The sequence below is a fragment of the Eretmochelys imbricata genome, chromosome 9, assembly GCF_965152235.1.
Source record: "Eretmochelys imbricata isolate rEreImb1 chromosome 9, rEreImb1.hap1, whole genome shotgun sequence".
Taxonomy (NCBI): Eukaryota; Metazoa; Chordata; order Testudines; family Cheloniidae; genus Eretmochelys; species Eretmochelys imbricata.
In genome coordinates this window covers 9,581,476-9,598,930 of record NC_135580.1, presented here as the reverse complement: position 1 = coordinate 9,598,930, position 17,455 = coordinate 9,581,476, and the positions used below count along the sequence as shown (strand labels likewise).

Sequence of the window (17,455 nt, the reverse complement as noted above, 5' to 3'; positions counted from 1 at the left end):
GAGTACATCCAACAGAAAGGACTACTTTTCTATGGTTATGCAAGCATCACTGCTCTATGGGATGGTGGTGAGGTCTCCTCTTAGTATGGCACGTCACTTCTGATATGCCTGCCGCAGTTCCTTCACCTTCAAGCCGTACCGCCACTGATCCCTGTGACACCCCTTCTCCTGCATCTCCCGGGCAATCCGCTCGTAGATGTCCTCATTTCTATGGCTGGTCCGTAGCTGTGCTTGCAGAGCCTCACCTCTCCACAAGCCCAGGAGATTCAATATCTCCTGCCTACTCCAGGCCGGAGCGCGTCTGGAGTGTGCAACCGGCATGGCCGGCTGGGCAGTTGCACACAACCGTGGAGAGCTGCTAGGTGCTTGCCAAGATGGACAATCAGGAAAAGGTATTTCAAAAATTCACAGGGTTTTAAAGGTGGGGGGTCTTCTGGTCTCCCTGACCACTAGCCAGCGGAGTTCATAACTGTGACCATAGCAGTCAGTACAGGGCACTGTAGGACAACTGCTGGAGGACTGTTAGGGTCAACATAGGTCACTCATTGTCTACATCCATACTGCATTGACCTCAGAACATGGACCATAGCTCCATGCCGCTCAGGGAGGTGCTGTTACTATGTCAGTGTAATGGCGAGCCATGGTCCATTGATGGCCGACAAATTTAAGTGTAGACAATGCACAACTAAGTCAATGCAAGGCGGGTTCCATCAACCTCACTTTGTAGCATAGACAGAGGCAGAAGCAGGAGTAAAATGCAGGAATTCCTGGCTCTCTGTCCTGTACTTAGTCCACTAGACAATGTTGCCTCTTTGGGGTTGGCAAGGAATTTCTCTCCAAGGAATAGTTTTTGGCAGGGATGTTGTGGGATTGTCACCTTTTAAGCTGGGATCACCCATTAAGCTCAGATACAAAGGGGATGGGAGAGGACTGGGGAAGGCCAATGCCACCCTTCTCTACGTTTCTACGATTATGCAATTGCAACCAAAGCAATATTAGCGGTGCAATTTCAAAGTGAGGTGCAAACTTGCCTTTGCCTGAACAGGATTGTTTATGTATGTTGCCATGGAGGGAAAGTGGCAGTGGGGAGAGAACACAGAACTGAAAGGAATCAGAAAGGGTAATCAAGCGTGACTACTTGCCCTTTGCCTACAGAAAACAGATATGCTTCAGTGAGGGAGATGGTGATGGTCAATTCAAAAGCAGCAGCAGAGGGACAAACAAAACAAAACAAAACTGTGTTCAAACTGGAGAAAGAAGGGAAAGCAATCATTAACCTACCAGTCACTCAACCTGATGTAGCAGCCCTCTGTGTAAACATCATATACAGCGCTGCACAAATCAAGGGGACACCAGCTCAGACAAATGTTCTGTGTCCTTAAAACTAGCCTTTCATTATGGCAAGGACTGAGAGTCGCATAGTCAGAAATGGAATTCCACAGGGGAATAATCAGGGCTGGGCTATCGATTCAGAGCCAGATCTTGAGCATCTCAAAGTTCAGGAATGTTCAGCTCCAGGGTTTCCAACCCTAGATCTGCCTATATATTTACATCATGGTCACCACTGTTGTATCTATAAGCCTTTGCTCTTCTATGGTGCTTCCTATCCAAGGATTTCAACGCGCTTTACAAACATTCTTTAGATTTAGTGTGTTCAGGGCACATATGCACAACTCCAGTTAACTTTATTGGCAGCTGATGAGTGCCTGCATGTGAGGCAGGAATTTGGCCCTTAATGTATCACTCAAGGTGCCCTGAGGTTCAGCAGCTGACACAAACCTTTCAAACAGCTTCATTTTCTGTGCTTCCTCTCCCAGGTAAGATAACCAACTGCCTACTGCAACTGCTGGTTCCTCTTGCTAGGGTTGGTAATACTGTCAGGAAGGATGTAGTCACGCCAGGTTCTGGGCATCTCCTGCAAAGAGCTGAGATTCCCACTTGATCCGACTTCCCTCCATTCCCACCTGATCTTCCCAGGGTCAGGCTCTAAGGATTCACCTATACTATGTGTCTTTAACGAAGTAGTGGCATGGCTGGCTCTAAACACGTGTCCAAACATGGTTACCACGCAGCAGTAACAACAGCAGTTCATTATGTTTCACCCCTTCCAGAGGTTGTGGCTGGCACATGATTGCTGAATGGCTCAGACCCGTTTGTTTTGGGTTTTTCTGCAGTACAGACAGAGCCCTCACCATGTCTGTGGCTCGGGAATCCCTCCATCCTCCCAGCTCTCTTTACGGTAGGATATCTATCATATGATAAGCATACCCTTACACATTAGAGGAATCCCACTGACTTTAACAGCGTCCACTGTCCCATGTCCTATTGATACTGGTCTGTGGGATCAATCCTGCAAGGTGTTAAGCACTCTGGCCCTAATCCAGCAAAGCACTCCAGTACATGCTTAACTCTAAGCATTTGAGTATCCCCATCCCAGACTTAAAATTAAGCACATGTTGAAATGGTTTGATAGGTCAGGGTCAGAGTGATCAGCACCGGACAGGTGCATGTCTCTGGGGCATTCTATCCCAGGCTGGCCTACTGTGGGACCATAGGCAACAACTTCTCCTGGCGCCGGTGGGTGCTCGACACTCCCCGCTCCCGACCCTGCCCCGACTCCAACCCCTTCCCCAAAGTCCCCACCCCAACTCCGCCCCCTCCCTGCCCCTACTGGACTCCTTCCCCAAATCCCTGCCCTGGCCCCGCCTCCTCCCCTGAGCACGCAGCATTCCCGCTCCTCCCCACTCCCTTCCACAGCTTGTTACGCTGCAAAACAGCTGTTTTGAGATGGCAAGCGCTTTGAGGAGGAGCGGGGACACAGCACACTCAGGGGAGGAGATGGAGGTGAGGTGAGCTGGGGTGGGGAGCTTGGCTGCCGGTGGCCCACCAATTTTTCCCCGTGGGTGCTCCAGCCCCGGAGCATCCACTGAGTCGGCACCTATGTGTGGGACCACATTTTCCCAGAATGCATTGATGCAAATGCAGCCGGGCAGTGGCTGCACAAACACCTTTGTGACGGCAGAAAAGCAGTTGTGTGGACACAAACTCAGCCATGTTACTAGTGCCCCAAGTTACAAGGTGATCAAGCCTTTAACCAGTTACAAAATCAGGTTAAAAGCTGTCACGTGATCAGACCGGGCCACAGGGAGCATTCTTGAAAGAGTGCCCATCCAGTGACAGGTTTCAGAGTAACAGCCGTGTTACTCTGTATTCGCAAAAAGAAAAGGAGGACTTGTGGCACCTTAGAGATTAACCAATTTATTTGAGCATAAGCTTTCATGAGCTACAGCTCACTTCATCAGATGCTGTAGCTCACAAAAGCTTATGCTCAAATAAATTGGTTAGTCTCTAAGGTGCCACAGGTCCTCCTTTTCTTTTTGCCCATCCAATAAAACCCACAACAGGCTGTATTCTAATCATACGCTCACTGGGCTCGATCTGCTACTGTTTGACTCTTGCTGGAGCTCCACTTTTCCGAGCGGGGCTTCACCAGTGTAAAGCTGGAATAAGTCACCGGTGAATCAGCACGTGGTTTACTGGGCATGGATTATGAACAGTCTAAATAATCTGCAATCAACACTTTACGAACAGCACCTGTTGTGGTTTATTTGTCTGTAAAATGCCATAACAGTGTCATATAAGTATGATTTCAGGGGGAATAAAGAATGGTAGCTGGCACGTTGAACAAATCTAATGAACTCTTTACCTGATTGAAACCTCAGTTCTTTACATACACTAGCTACCCATAATTCGGGCCCTAGTCCTGCTCCCTTTGAAGGCATTGTGAGTTTTCCCATTGATTTCAGCACGTGCAGAATCAGACCTTATGTATTGTTTCACATATGGCAGGGGTCTCAAACACGCGGCCCGCGGGGTTATTTTCTGCGGCCCCGCCAGCTCCCCGCAGCATCCCCGTGCCCCCAGCATTTACGTAGAGGGGCTCTGGCCCGGCGCGCACCGCGGGCAGGACAGGCTCCCTTCCTGCCCTGCCCCTTCACCGCTCCGGGAAGAGGCCGGGACCTGGGGCAGGGGGTGTGGGGCACAGGGGTCTGTGTGTTGCCCTGGCCACTCTTCCAGGTACCTCCCCCGAAGCTCCCATTGGCTGTGGTTCCCCATTCCCGGCCAATGGGAGCTTCGGGGGAGGTACCTGAAGGAGTGGCCAGGACAACACACAGACCCCTGTGTGTCCCCCCGACCGCAGGCCCCAGCCGCTTCCCGGCGCAGCACGGCGTGGGGGCAGGGCAGGCAGGCAGGGAGGGAGGGAGCCTGCCCTGCTCCTGGTGCGCGCCGGGCCGGACCCGCCCCCCGAACCCCTCCTGCAGCCGAACCCCCTGCCCTGAGCCGCCTGCTGCACCGCACACCCCTCCTGCACCCTGACCCCCTGCCTTATGCCCCCTGCCGCACCCCTCCTGCAACCCAACCCCCTGCCCTGAGCCCCCTGCTGCACCCCTCACCCCGACCCTCTGCCCTGAGCCCCCTGCTGCACCCCGCACCCTCCTGCAACCCAACCTCCTGCCCTGAGCCCCCTGCTGCACCCCTCACCCCGACCCTCTGCCCTGAGCCCCCTGCTGCACCCCGCACCCTCCTGCAACCCAACCTCCTGCCCTGAGCCCCCTGCTGCACCCCGCACCCCAACCTCCTGCCCTGAGCCCCCTGCTGCACCCCGCACCCTGACCCCCTCCCCACCCTGCACCCCGACCCCCTGCCCTGAGCCCCCTGATGCACCTCACGCCCCTCCTGCACCCCAACCCCCTGCACCCTGGAGGCAGGCAGGGGGCATAGTTGGGGTGGGAATTTCAGGGAAGGGGTTGGAATGGGGGCAGGGAAGGGGTGGGAAGAGGCGGGGCCTCACGGAAGGGGTGGAGTGGGGGCGGTGGGGGTGGTGGTCAGTGGTGTGGCCCTCGGGCCAATGTACTAGTCCTCATGTGGCCCACTTGGTCATTTGAGTTTGAGACCCCTGCTGTAGCTCTTGAAAGTCCAGCTAGTCTAAAAGCAATGTCTAACACATGATGCTAATTTTCCCAATATAGCCCGGAGAACACTGGTCCCAGATAAGGGAACTGCTTTGAAAGGCAAAATCTTGTCATGGTTTTCAACCCCTTTTAGTTGGTCAAACCCTCTATTTTTAATAAACTAACATGTTTTAAGACCAGTGTGTCTTAATCACGTTAACTACTTTTTAGTTTCCATGGAGTAGAAGGCAGGCTGTTTTCCCTTACACATAATTCCTGATTACTGTGTAAGGCCATGCACGTCAGCCTTAAATATTCAGTAAACAGCAGTTAGTGGCTTGTTAAAGAAAAATTAACAGTCAGATGTCTTTAGGAACATCAATAATTCATCACACATGGTTTTGCCTGATAGACCCCAATAACAAAGGAAATGGAAAACCCAGCTGACAACGTTGTGACACAGAACTGGAGCGTGTCACAATCTTTTGTGGTTAATAGATGCCAGTCACTTTCACAAGCTTCCTGGTCTGAACACAGTACCCTGGTTTTGTGAGTTTGTCAGAGCAAGAAAGTGTTCAGGAGGAAACCGGCAAAGTAACTTTTTGGAATAACTGCACTGCAAGCACCACCAGCTTCTGACGTGTCAGTTACAACAATAAGGCTGTGCTAAATGATGCAGGACTTGGGAAAGCTGGCAGGGGAGCTGGAATTACAGGTGGTTACCCACAAGGAGCCATTTTCTTAACTTGCTCTTCACCTTAGCGTGTAAGTCAAGCAAAGGCAGACGTGGCTATATGAATGCTGGGCTACCCAGTGCAAAGAAACAGCACTGCCTGGTAATCTTGGACTTTCCAGTGAGTGGGGCTCACTCCACAGGCTTAAACAATCAGTTACCACCACAATACAAAAGTACAGGAGACCCCTGCTGATGGGTAGATTCCTTGTTTATTCAGGTGGAATATTGTGTACAGTTCTGGTCACCCGTGTTCAAGAAAGATGAATTCAAACTGGAACAGATGCAGAGAAAGGCTAGTGGGATGATCAAGGCAATGGAGAGCCTATGCGTATGTCTACTCTGCAATTACAAATCTGTGGCTGGTCCATGCCAGCTGATTCGGCTCACGGGGCTCAGGCTGTGGGGCTGTTTCATTGCAGTGTAGACTTCCAAGCTATGGCTGGAGGCCAGGCTCTAGGCCCCTGCATGGTGGCAGGATCCCAGAGCTTGGGGTGCAGCCTGAGCTGTAATGTCTACACTGTAATCAAACAGTAGCCCAAGCCCAAGCCCTGCGAGCCCGAGTCAGCTGGTATGGGCCAGCCACATGGTTTTAATAGCTGTGTAGACATAGCTTAAAAGAGGTTGGCTTGGTTAGCCTAGCAAAAGAAAGGCTGAGAAGGGCTATGACTGCTCTCTGTAAATACATCAGAGAGTTAAACAGCAGGGAGGGTGAAGAGCTATTTAAGTCATCATGAATACAATTAGAAGGAGGTTTCTAACCATCAGAGGAGAGAGGCTCTGGAATAGCTTCCCAAAAGGAGTAGTGGAAGCAAATAACCTAAATAGCTTGATAAATTTGTGAATGGGATTATAGGATGGGGTTGTCTCCGATAACAGGGGACTGGATTCTGTGACCCAAGAGGTCTCTTCCAGTCCTACATTCCTAAAGATTGCTGAATTCTGTGAACAAGTAAGAACCCAATCTCATGTAAATTAGTGGTAAAACTCCCATTGACTTCAAAGGGAGCAAGCCACAGACCTGATACAGTTCCACTGCCTCAGGGAGGAGGCAGGATTCCAGGGGTGGCCCTAGGGGGATGAGCTTCCTGTACCCTGTGGAGCTCAACATCTCTGAGCTTGACGGGATAGGGCCTGAGTGGAGCGAGAGGATCTGCTGCTGAGCCATTCTCTTACCTGTGGTGGGGCTGTGTTTGGCTATTGTGACCATGGAGTTGCCTGGGGCCAGTGTCAGGATCCCTTCCTGTCACCAAGGCAACCAAAAGGCTCCAATTTAAAAATCTACATTAATTAACAGCATCAATCTTTTCTAGACTTGGGCTCAATCCAGCAGCATTTAGTCATGTGAGTGTGCCTCATTCACACAAGCAGTTCCATGGATGCGAATGGGATCATTCAGGTGAGTGTGGGCCAAGCCACTTGTGTAAGCAAGTGCTGTAGGACCAGACCCTTGGTTTTATACAAACCCACTGTTTACTTACTCTTTTTAAAAAGCACCGACCAAGAAGCTCAGGGTTCTCAATGCAATTTTCCAGCTCCTTAAGGAAAATTCTGAGAGGGAGAGAGGAAAGGCATTTCCAAGAGATCAATACATTTACACGGTGGGGGGTATATGACACTCTTGAACCCCCATATTCACCACTGTGACATGATTAAGTGTTTTGTACAAAGTATGCCCTTGTGAGGTAAAGTCACAATTTGCTGAAACTCATTGTTCTGTCAACATAAGTATATCACCATTGTATATGAAGTTATAAGATTTTGCTATATGGTTGTTACTGAAATATGTTGTGTGTCTGGGAGACATCCACAGCTAGCTCTCCTGTGGCAACAAGGGAGGTGGCTCACACTCAGATGGGTGTTAAGCGACCATCACCAGCCATTGACCAGCCAGGAAATTGTAAACAAGAGATTTACAATTCAATAAGAGACAGTTGCTCAAGCGCTACACAATGGGGATTGCTTAAGTCTGTGACTCAGCAAGGTATCAGGACATGTGATGCTTGACTTCATGTTTGAGCCAGTATTTTTCTAGGCACATGAATTGAGTATAAAATAAGGGACAGTGGCATCATGAGCCCACCTTTCTCCTCCCCCACCTATTCTGAGGGCAACAAGAACGTTTGGAAGAAAAATCTGTGAACTGGGGAGATTTGTCCCAGGCTGAGCAGGGAATTCAGCCTGTGTATTAAGAACTGTGAACCGCTTACAACACCTAGTGGGGTGAAAAAAACTGCTTGATTCCAATCTTGCTTAGTCTGATAAAGTTTAGGATTTAGACTGTGATTTTATCTTTTATTTCTTATGTAACCAACTCTGTCCTCTACACCTCACACTTATAATCACTTAAAATCTACCTTTCTGTAGTTAATAAACTAATTTTAATGTTTCAACTTTACCAGTGAATTTGTCTAAAGTGCTTGGGGAATCTGCTCAGATTACAAAGGCTGGTGCATGTCCACTATCCTTTGCAGAAGTGGTGAACTAATTAATGAGCTTGCATTGTTCAAGAGAAGGTCTTGAGCAGTGTAAGATGGTACATTTCTGGGGTGTAAGGCTGGGGGGATTTGTTGGTGTCTCCCTGTGTATAGTTCATGAGTGACTTAAAGAGCATTCACGCAATTTAGCTGTATGTTGTTGGCTGACTGATCACAGTGCCTGAAGGGATTTTCTGCTTGTCACGAGCATAGCGTTGCAAGAGACAGCCCAGGCTGGAGAGTTAAGGGGGCACAACTGTCCCACAGTTCCAGGTTGTACCCAGGGCTCTGTCACAGGAGGCCCCATCTAAATCTAGAAATAGGTGCTGTGGTTCCCTCGCAAAGGAGATTGGTGAAAAACCATGAGGTCCCTGATCCAACTACTAGAGATATACATTATTGCGGGTGTGGCGGGGAGGGGTCCTTTGGAGAAATGGGGCCCTCTTCAGAGTTTCGTGTCTGAATCAGACAGTTGTTGGACCATGCTTTAATCTGCTAGTGATGGGGTTATGACCTGTCTGGGTCCCATAGCCATTGGGGGTCCAGTTCCAGTTGGGTGGCCCAACCTTCTGCTTCTCAGTTGGTTCTGAGGGGACGTAGGAGCAGATAGGTAGAGGGCAAAGGGGTGCAGAGCACATGCAGTTGAACTCAGTAATCCATCAGGGCCAAAATGCTGTATATGAAAGCAAGAGTGGGAGTTTAGGGCCAGATCCAAAGCCCACTGAAGTCAGTGGGAGTCTTTTCACTGACTTTGATAGACTGTAAATCAGGCCTTTAAGTGTGGGAAGAGACAAGGCTTAGGGGAAGGCTGAATGTCTCTTTCCTGCTTGAACCCCAGAAAGGGAAGAACTTTCATTTTAAAAACTAATGGAAAAAGCTGGAAAACATAAGGACTTTTATTGGCATAATTATTATACCTTGGAAAATGGGAGGGACTTTTCTTGTTTTGTTCATCCAGTCGTTACACCTTACACATACCTCCTCTATGCAAGGGAATTTTGAAATCCCTGCTGTTGTTAATGTCAGTTCTGCTGCACTGGGGTTAGCAACAGTAGGAAATTTTTAATACGTTTCCTCAATCTCCTGAAAGGACATTGAACATACTTTAATCTTGTCTATTAAATTAGTGTTTTCAGCACAAATTCAGCTGCACTGATTGCTGACAACAGATGTCAGCAACTGGTATACTTCCCAGTGTAGACAAGGATTTTGGAGGGGGCATCCATAGATGAACGTTTGACAGATGTAAACACCTAGCAAGGAGTGCAACAAATCAGATTACAGCTACTAGTAATGGGAAGACATAAAGACAGGAAAAATTAGGCTGAACATTAGGAAAAATTTCCTGACAGCAGAGGAAAATTAGAGTCTTATCTAATAAAAGGCTGCAGGATTTGGTTCCACAACATCTATTATGTTCCAAGGAAAGGGGTAAAAGACTTCTCACAAGGGACATTTAAAACTACTAAAGTTAGGACAAACCACATTACATGCACAACAGAGTACAAGCCTACACTGACAAGGAGATTAATTAGATGACCCCAGGGATTTTTTACATTGTGCATGATTCTACAGTAGGAGGTGCACACACAGGTAAGGTGAGGACTACATTTCTTGGCTGCTTATTTGTGGGGAAGATAAAGCATTGTATGTAATAGCTTATTCATGAAAGTGTAGATTACTAGACAGTAAGCACGTGCCTGTTGTGGAATTCATAGATTTCCGGGAGGTTGCCAAAAAGAACTTCCTTTTTGTTCTGAAGAGCCGACGGGATCAGGTGAATTAAGTCAGGATTGTCCATTTCTGAAGCATAGCCCTGTGGAGAGTGAAAAAACAATAGGCCAATTTTCACCAGGAAAAAGAAATACTGTGCTTGATCCACTGACACATTTAATATGGTGATACTGTCGCTAGGTACTGCTCATAATTGCACAGTCTGACTCAGATCCTGTTTGCTCTTTGTTTTCTAAGTACAGCAGAGGTCAAATTGAGCTGGTTCATGGTGGCTTCCCATACCAGCACTTCTCTGGTGGCCCATCAGTTCCTGTTGATTTTAAGTTTCCAGAGTCATGATGATACTGTTCCAACCCTGACCAGAGGCAGGGCTGAGTCTACAGACAGAATGAAACAGCAGTTCTGAGAGTATGTCTGTGCTTCGAGCTGGAGGTGTAATTTCCTCTTTGAGGAAACAAACCCAGGTTAGCTGTGATCAAGTTAGTACACTAAAAACGGAAGTTTAGCTGCAGCGGTGGGAGCAGCAGGAGGGGCTAGCCACCCAAATGTGATCCCATCCAAGATACCAGGTACGTACCTGGGCAGCTAGCCCCTCCTGCCATTGTGACTGCCATGGCTACACTTCTATTTTTAGTGTGCTAGCTCGATCAAAGCTAGCAAAGATATGTCTCCTTGAGCTGGAAAATACCTCCAGCTCGAAGTGTAGATAAAACCTAAAAGTCAAAAGTTGACCCTGCCCTGTGGGAAGGGAAGGCCTTAAGCATAACAGAGTCCTTATAGTTTTGCTGCACAGGGCTCTCCACACAGGAGGGTTATGTTTGTTGGGGTTTATTTGGATTTTTACAAACTATACAAGAAGAGCACTCTGGGAGCACTTGACAGGCTTTTAAAAATACACTACTAAACCAGTAAACAGACCCATCAATTCCCCCAGCTGAAATCAAATAAAGAAGTAACAAGATAGGGTATGTCTACACTACCTGCCGGATCGGCGGGCAGCGATTGAACCAACGGGGATCGATTTATCACGTCTAGTCTAGACGCTATAAATCGACCCCTGAGCGCTCTCCCGTTGACTCCCGTACTCCACCACCACGAGAGGCGCAGGCAGAGTTGACGGGGGGAGCGGCAGCAGTCAACTCACCACGGTGAAGACACCACGGTAAGTCAATCTAAGTACGTCGACTTCAGCTATGTTATTCACGTAGCTGAAGTTGCGTAACTTAGATTGATCCCCCCCACCTCCCAGTGTAGACCAGGGCATAGGTATGAAAGAAGTTAGTCAATCCCACACACAGTTCCCACACAGCCACCACCACCAGCCCTCCCCAACACCTATTTTCTTACAGACCCTGGAGAACAGGTGGGCCTTTCAGTGCACTCTGAAGGCCGCCAAACTCAGGCTGTTACAGACCTAAGGAAGACGTGAGTTCCAAAGGGGCAAGGGTCTGAGGCCCTAGTAGACAACAGCCAGCCAGCTGCCCTGCTGAGAAGTAGCCAGTACATAGATCTGCCACTGTACATGGATCACAGACCCAAGCCCCACACAGAGGGAGCACACAGGGGCTTTAATAATAGCTAGGGTCCATGACTTGTATTAGCACCAGAAGAACGGCTATATGCCTAGACACTGGATTGCGGGAAGGAGTTTTTTCCTCTCAGCCATACTTAGATCATCTGTGCAAAGCTCATTTACTTAAGTTTGGCGCAATGAAGTTTAGCATTTGGTCCTACGACAGGTGTGAATTACCCCCATTCATCTCAACGGAGATGGTTTTGTAAGAGAGATGCTCTAGTTCTCAAGGAATTATTCTGGGGAAGTTCTATGGCCCGTGTTATACATAGGCTTGTAAGGATTAGATTTTATCAGTAAATGTCAGTAAACATCAATTTCACTGTACACATAACAACAACAAATATTTCCCTTAATAATAATCGAAATTTACAAATATGCCAAGTAAGAAAAATGCTGCTTGAGAATTTATTAGTTAAAATCCAGTGATTTAGACTTTTGAATTGGGCTTGGTACAAACGTACTAGCAAATGAATAGTAAACAAAAAAGTACGATCTGTTGATTTAAGGAACATCCTTGGTATATTCTGACATGTGACATTGACAATTTGTGTTTCAATGGTTTATGAGACTCTAACTTTTTAAATCTCAGTGTCTACTGTCATTAAATAACTGCCTGAACCACCCATAATTTCATGCAACTGTGAACATTTAAATAGATAAAAATCTAAAAAAATGCTTAAAAATAAACACCAATATTATCCATCAAAATTATTTAAAAAAAGAAATCAAATTCATAGTATCATAGAATATCAGGGTTGGAAGGGACCTCAGGAGGTCATCTAGTCCAACCCCCTGCTCAAGGCAGGACCAATCCTCCAACTAAATCATCCCAGCCAGGGCTTTGTCAAGCCTGACCTTAAAAGCCTCTAAGTAAGGAGATTCTACCACCTCCTTAGGTAACCCATTTCAGTTCTTCACCACCCTCCTAATGAAAAAGTTTTTCCTAATATCCAACCTAAACCTCCCCCACTGCAACTTGAGACCATTACTCCTCGTTCTGTCGTCTGCTACCACTGAGAATAGTCTAGACCCATCCTCTTTGGAACCCCCTTTCAGGTAGTTGAAAGCAGCTATCAAATCCCCCCTCATTCTTCTCTTCCGCAGACTAAACAATCCCAGTTCCCTCAGCTTCTCCTCACAAGTCATGTGCTCCAGCCCCCTAATCATTTTTGTTGCCCTCCGCTGGACTCTTTCCAATTTTTCCACGTCCTTCTTGTGGTATGGGGCCCAAAACTGGACACAGTACTCTAGATGAGGCCTCACTAATGCCGAATAGAGGGGAATGATCCTATAAATCCTTTACATTTTTCCTATAAATTCTGCCAACCCTAATTATATGGAAGGTCAGAGCTGATAATCACAACGTTCTTTCTGGTGCTGGAATCCATAAAAAAAAACCCAGGATGTAGACTCTGAAGCCTGATCGTGATGTTTCCAAGTTAACATTGTTAACTATTTCACTGCTGATCCTTTTATGAGAAACATCCTGCTCCCCGGTTTTCGGGGCAGAACTTGAATAGGGCACCACACCTGCCCCCCTAACCTAACTCCTGAAGTAAAATACGTAGAATAGCCTTAATTCTTCACCTTCTTGGCTGAAGTGCCTTATAATGGAAAACCTGTGCCTTCTAAACAAGGAATGGGCATTGTGAGTGCTCGGCACCTCACACAGAGTGTCCTATAAAGGGTAAAAAAAATCACTGCAAAGAGCAAGCTTATTACTCATTCATTAATAACTCAGAAGATAAATACTGGAAGTTTGCACAGAAGCATTCACCTTACCTCTATTATACTTTGAAGTTCTTCTACATAAACCCGCTCTGTTTCTATAAGTTCATTTATTATGTGGCTAAAAGAAAAAGAGAGAAAGAGAGTTATAATAGTTACCAATATTGCAAAGCACAAAATATCTGTTCCTTTTATATCACCACCACAAAGCTATCCACAAATAATCTATGACACCAAGGGTTACCTTACTCTCGCTCTTCAACACAGATAAGCAGATAAGCTTAGAAGGGCCAAGTATCCCATTGGGTTGGTATATTTCTCCAACTCAGTTTTAATTTCTCCTCTGCTTAAAATGAATCTTGATTATTTCTGTCACTTTTAGATCTATCTGGGTCACCCTGAGGTCACTCTGGTGGGGAGGGGAGGAAAAGAGAATTCCTCTGATAATTTCAGCAATAACATGTTAATAGGAAATAAGACAGAAGACTTTGTCTTCTTAGGATAGGCTTATTTAATTTCTGTTTTGTTTCCATGTTATAAAATAAGAAGAGAAACTAATGATGTTTTCCCCCCAATGCACATGGAACCAATTACGTCAACATGAGTTTGTAATGTAGACATGGCCTCAATGGATAAAAGGCACTTGTGGTGTTAACTGAGAGGGAATTAGAGGAGGTCAGCACTTTATATACCCTACCCCCTCCCACCAACCATAGCTGACTTTGCCTAGTTTACCTTGCAGGAAAACAACAATGCTCTGTTTCCATTCTGTTTATTTCAGAGCGACCGCGAACATGCGTTAGATATCCTACTGTAAAAACACATCTCTTTTTTAATCAGTGAAGACATACCCTTTAGCCTGGAGTACCTTTGCTGCTGGCTGCCATTGGCATTTTACGTACTGTGTTGATTTGACCTTGTGTTGCCATCTCTGAGGTATTAAAAAAAAAATCAAAACAAAACAGGACAACTGGGATAATCCTGAGCCCACACAGCTGGACAGCTGGCACTCTGTACCAAGCAACCCTACAGATTTCCCAGGACAGCTACCTCAAAAAGGGGATGATCCTGGCACAGGTGGCAACCCTAATTTCACCTGCTCTGAAGAGGATTAGATCACAATGCTTGGAATGATGCTGGCCCATCTACACTAGGCCTCCCAACACTGAGGACATTAGTGGGGTTGAACCAGTGTTAGCAATACTGGGACCTTTTTTCCCAAATTTCACTAATATATAGTCAAGGTTTATAGTGGTTCGCACAAATAGTGCGAATAAGATACAAAACACACGGTGACTCTCACGTTACTCAGATTGTAAAGAAAGCATAACTGGATTTTTTTCCAGATAAACCCATATTGTCACAGTCAGGTCGTGGGCAGCCAGACCTAGTAGTCAGAGCCAGTGTCTGCGGTCACAAGACTGTAGTCAGCTGGGTCAGGATGCCAGGAGGCAGATACCAGCTTCCTCCTTTCCCCAGGGGTGCTCAACCCCGGCTCAGCTCCAGGCCCCACCCCTACTCCACCCCTTCCCCCAAGGCCCTACCCCCACCCTGCTTCTTCCCACCCCTACCCCTCCTCTTCCCACCCAGTTCCGTCCCCTCCCCTGAGCACACCCCATCCCTGCTCCTTCCCCTCCCCCCAGCGCCTCCTGCATGCCGTGGAACAGCTGATCGCTGGAGGCGGGAGGCGCTGGGAGGGAAGGGGAGGAATTGATCAGTGGGGCCACCGGTGGGTGGGAGGCACTGGGGGAGATGGGGGGATCTGGCTGCCGGTGGGTGCTAAGCACCCTGGAGCATCCATGGAGTCGGCGCCTAGGGACAAACTGTAGGCCAGAACCACAGCTCAGATGCCAGGAGTCACACCAGGAAATCAAGCAGTGGGAGCAAGAAGCACAAGGCACACAGTCCAGAACAGCGTGGAGCCCAGCTGTTCAGAGAGCTTCCTCTTTCTGCTGCTGGATTAAGTAGGGCCAGCACGCCAACCAACGTCTCCGGGACTCCACCAATAGGACTGCAGGGGCGGAGCCTCAGACGGGGGCTGAGCGTCATGGGTCCCAGGTAAGCAAGCATCAGCAGGCTGCCAGATGGAAGGTTGGAGCATGTCTGCTCCTGAACACCCAGGTTCGAGACCCAGAGGTCACGACACATATGAGTAACCAGTTCTATCTGAGCAACCCCATACATGTAATAGCTTCATTGCTGCCTCTAAGAGACCTGGACATGCTCAATATACCAGTTCCAGCCATGCTGAAGAGCCAGAGGGAAACTGGCATTTAAATAAGACAACTCATTACTCACACCTGATCAGATATGGAAATTGGAAATTATTAACATATCTTTTTACTTCTGCTTCAGTTCTGAAAGTGTTCAGCGTTTGTAGGTTTATTCCTGTTCTGATAGATTATGCGGGCAATGTTATGACCACTACGCTGCACTCCAATGCCACCTTTAATAATACAGCAATCTCATCCTCCATATGGTGGTCTCTTGATCATGTTTGTTTGCTATTACTGGTATTAATAAAAAGCTTCATTTAAAAAACCCAACACTGCAATGGAGTTCAGCAGAGTTCAATAACCAAAGACTGGGAATTGAGCCACTTGATCTTCTACACACAGTGTGGATCATCTGGCCCCAAATCCTGCAGTGCATGGGAAGTAATGGGCCACCTCTTCTACTCTTGTTCAGTGCCTATGATAGTGGCTGCAGGGCAAGTCTCAACTGGCTGCATGCTGGGGTTCAAATTCCATCCCTCCCTTATAAAGATATACTACAGAAGTGATACTCAGCTCTCAAAGGTCCAGGAGCAAAACTAGCAACAAACATTACCCAAAAGAGCCACAGTAGTGGGAATTCATTGTTTCATTTACTCTAGTACTATGTATTCATTTGTAAACACTATGACAGGGGAATATTTAGTTTATATATATATTATTCTCACAGCAAAAATGACTGACCAAGTATTATTATTTTATCAACTACAATTGGTTAACAACATAGTAAAAGCATCCTGATTGGTTAATAATTAAATCACACAGTGTTTTAATATCGTGTGCTGCAAAGAGCTGCAGGAGACGCATTAAAGAGCCACCAGCAGCTTGCGAGCCTCAGTCTGAGTATCACTGTATTACCATATTCTACCGTGATGGTATAAAATACCCCATTTTAGAACAGGGATACTTCTGTGTTCTGAGTGATTACTGTAGAATATGGGAGTAATGGTTTATAAAGGGTTCTTCAGGCCTGTGTAGCTTTTCCTGAGTGCACGCTCCTTTTGACTTGAGCCAGGCACTCTGTGCCAGGCTTCTCCTTTTAGTGCCAAGTTTTGCTTCAAGATATACACATAAACCTCCAGTGGACTTCACTTGGAGCTGCACACAGAGCTGAGTGTGGTATTTGGACCAAGAAGTGTTTTAAGAACATAGTGCGACTTGCTTTACTTACTAGTTGCAAAAAATAAAGCTGTTTCTGATTACTCTGCATCTTTCTTTTAGTGCAAGCAGCTACTGTCATTCACCTTGATGTTTTGCTAGCTTTTTAATGTTGCAAATGATAATAAAATTAGAAAGAAATAATGAAGACAGCATATGGATAGGTCTTGGAGACAACCATTAAAGACAAGTCCAAGCCACAGGCTAGTAAACCTAATTAATCTAAATGATAAGTCTCAGAGGACCAGTTAAAATTCAGCTAAGGTTACTAGTGGCTAAAAGCTGTTACCATCTGATGGCTGTTTGGTGGCCTATTTGAAAGGAGTTGGGTGGTCCCTGTTTAGTTCACACTGAATCAGCACCACATTTCGCACCCTGGCTAGCAGTCTCATCGGAGAAGCTAAGGATTAAATTGTCATGAAGACTGAACAAGTAATACGGCCTGGGAAGAAATGCACACACACATGATGTGCATGGATAAATGCATGTGCAAGCCCCATATTTGCATGAGCAAAATGGTGCTTGCGTATGCTAACTCCTATTAAAATGCACACTCACACAGTTTGTACACAACCGTGGGTTTTGCACATCCAACCACACACATGAATGTGTTTTTTGTGGGCACACTTTAGAGGCCAAGATCCAGGAACTGTTCTTTTACATTTGTGTACATCTAGAGTAACTTCATAAAGTCAGCAGAATTATGCCGTGTTTATTTTAGTGGTCTTTTGATAGCAGAATTTGAACGCAAGTTTTTGAAACATGTCCCCACAAATCAGATTTTTGAAATATCATTTCTGAATCAGTTTCTAAGACTAACTCAT

At 46.7% G+C, this 17,455-nt stretch overlaps 1 protein-coding gene across 1 annotated transcript in view; it reads right to left on the bottom strand.

The window, feature by feature from the left end:
* The window catches only part of MCF2L2 (MCF.2 cell line derived transforming sequence-like 2), a 308,714-nt gene that overhangs the window by 45,530 nt on the left and 245,729 nt on the right, over window positions 1-17,455 (bottom strand). The window contains exons 16-18 of the mRNA XM_077826650.1: window positions 13,255-13,321; window positions 9,863-9,978; window positions 7,167-7,236 (exon numbers count right to left, since the gene is read on the bottom strand). Of these exons, the coding sequence (XP_077682776.1) occupies window positions 7,167-7,236; window positions 9,863-9,978; window positions 13,255-13,321 (253 nt within the window). The remainder of the gene's footprint in view (window positions 1-7,166; window positions 7,237-9,862; window positions 9,979-13,254; window positions 13,322-17,455) is intronic.